At 38.8% G+C, this 1,310-nt stretch overlaps 1 protein-coding gene across 1 annotated transcript; it reads right to left on the reverse strand.

Annotated features, from left to right (window-relative positions):
- Positions 1-131: 131 nt before the first annotated feature.
- LOC106750862 (fatty acid synthase-like) lies at positions 132-1,081 on the reverse strand (the record flags this gene model as incomplete). The annotated part of the gene is made up of 3 exons (XM_014631471.1): positions 902-1,081; positions 449-636; positions 132-281 (listed from the first exon to the last, which is right to left on the reverse strand). Coding segments are annotated over exons 1-3 (518 nt in total), but the record flags the coding sequence as incomplete, so codon positions are not given.
- Between the last annotated feature and the right edge of the window lie 229 nt (positions 1,082-1,310).

Genomic DNA, 1,310 nt, shown 5'->3' on the forward strand with positions numbered 1-1,310 from the left:
CTCCTACCGTAGTACCAGTTGCATGGGCCTGCAGGTAGGAGAGCATTTCGAGTGTAACACCGCAATCATCATAAAATTCTTCTAATTACTCATTCTGCATGTTGTAAGAAGGGTATATAATGCCTTCATACTTAAAGCCATCAGAGTTGGTTTTAGCGCAGACGTAGGTAGCATAGATTCGTCTCGCATCCTTTGCCTTTTGGAGATACAATATCGCAACAGCTTCACTGCGCATATAACCAGTACCAGAAGCATCAAATGGTGGCTTGCAATAACCAGCACTAGAGAGGACACCTTAAATTGTTGAATTGTTGAATTGAATGATAATAATAGCAATGTCAAGAGTTCTTTTTGTTATAATGTTTAAATGCAAATCAACAAACAGATTTTTAAGTATAACTTTACCGAGTTGAAAAAATTAAAGCGAAGTGTTGGGATGCAGACATACGTTGGCGCCCCCACGATAGCCGCGTCGCATTCTCCACTTCGTATCATTCTGTAAGCTTCCGCCATGGCGTAGTGGCTTGAACTGCAAGCCGTATCCAAGGCACAAGAGAGTCTATTAAGGCCAAACCAGTTAGAAATGCTGTTGGCTAACAAGTATTGACTACATCCAACAATTGGGTATCCAGCTGCCTAATCGCAAGTAAAGGTGCGATATCATGAAAATTTTTCTCCAGTATCTTTCTCTCTGTATTGCGTGCGCATATAAGAAATCCCATGGTGGCCGAATATTTCCGCTACGTAGCTGTTTATATAACGATGATCAAGTTTAAGTAAAAGTTGTTTAAATACATCGTATATTTGTAACATTATTACCATATAAAATGCTTTGTTTATAAAATATTTAACCGTCCGAAATATCTTCCTTAAATATTTTAAATATTATTAAATATATTACTTGAAGCCTGTAATAGATAATTATATTTCTTTTCTCAGTATGGCATGAGCCTATGAAGATACCGGTTTTTGTTCCTCTTAATTCTTTAGGATTTATACCGGCATAAATAATAGCTTCGTAGGTGTTTTCAAGCAATATCTTGCACATAAGATCAGTGGCGTGTGCTTCAAAAGATGTCATATTGAAAAATTGCGCGTCGAACTTCTGTTTATGTGTTGCGAGCCACACGGTACATCCGTGATACGTGCGACATATTGTCGTTCGCGAGAGGCGACTGTCTGCGATTAGCTGACAACATCGTGTCGGCTGTTGCTAGGCACGCGCATTATTTTCCTTTTAATGTATTGATATTTTCGTGCTTTAGAAACGCGAGATTAAAGAGAAAGCGAAACATCATCGGGAGCTTCTG

Source organism: Dinoponera quadriceps, unplaced genomic scaffold, assembly GCF_001313825.1.
Source record: "Dinoponera quadriceps isolate SergipeBrazil2010 unplaced genomic scaffold, ASM131382v1 scaffold6899, whole genome shotgun sequence".
NCBI lineage: Eukaryota > Metazoa > Arthropoda > Insecta > Hymenoptera > Formicidae > Dinoponera > Dinoponera quadriceps.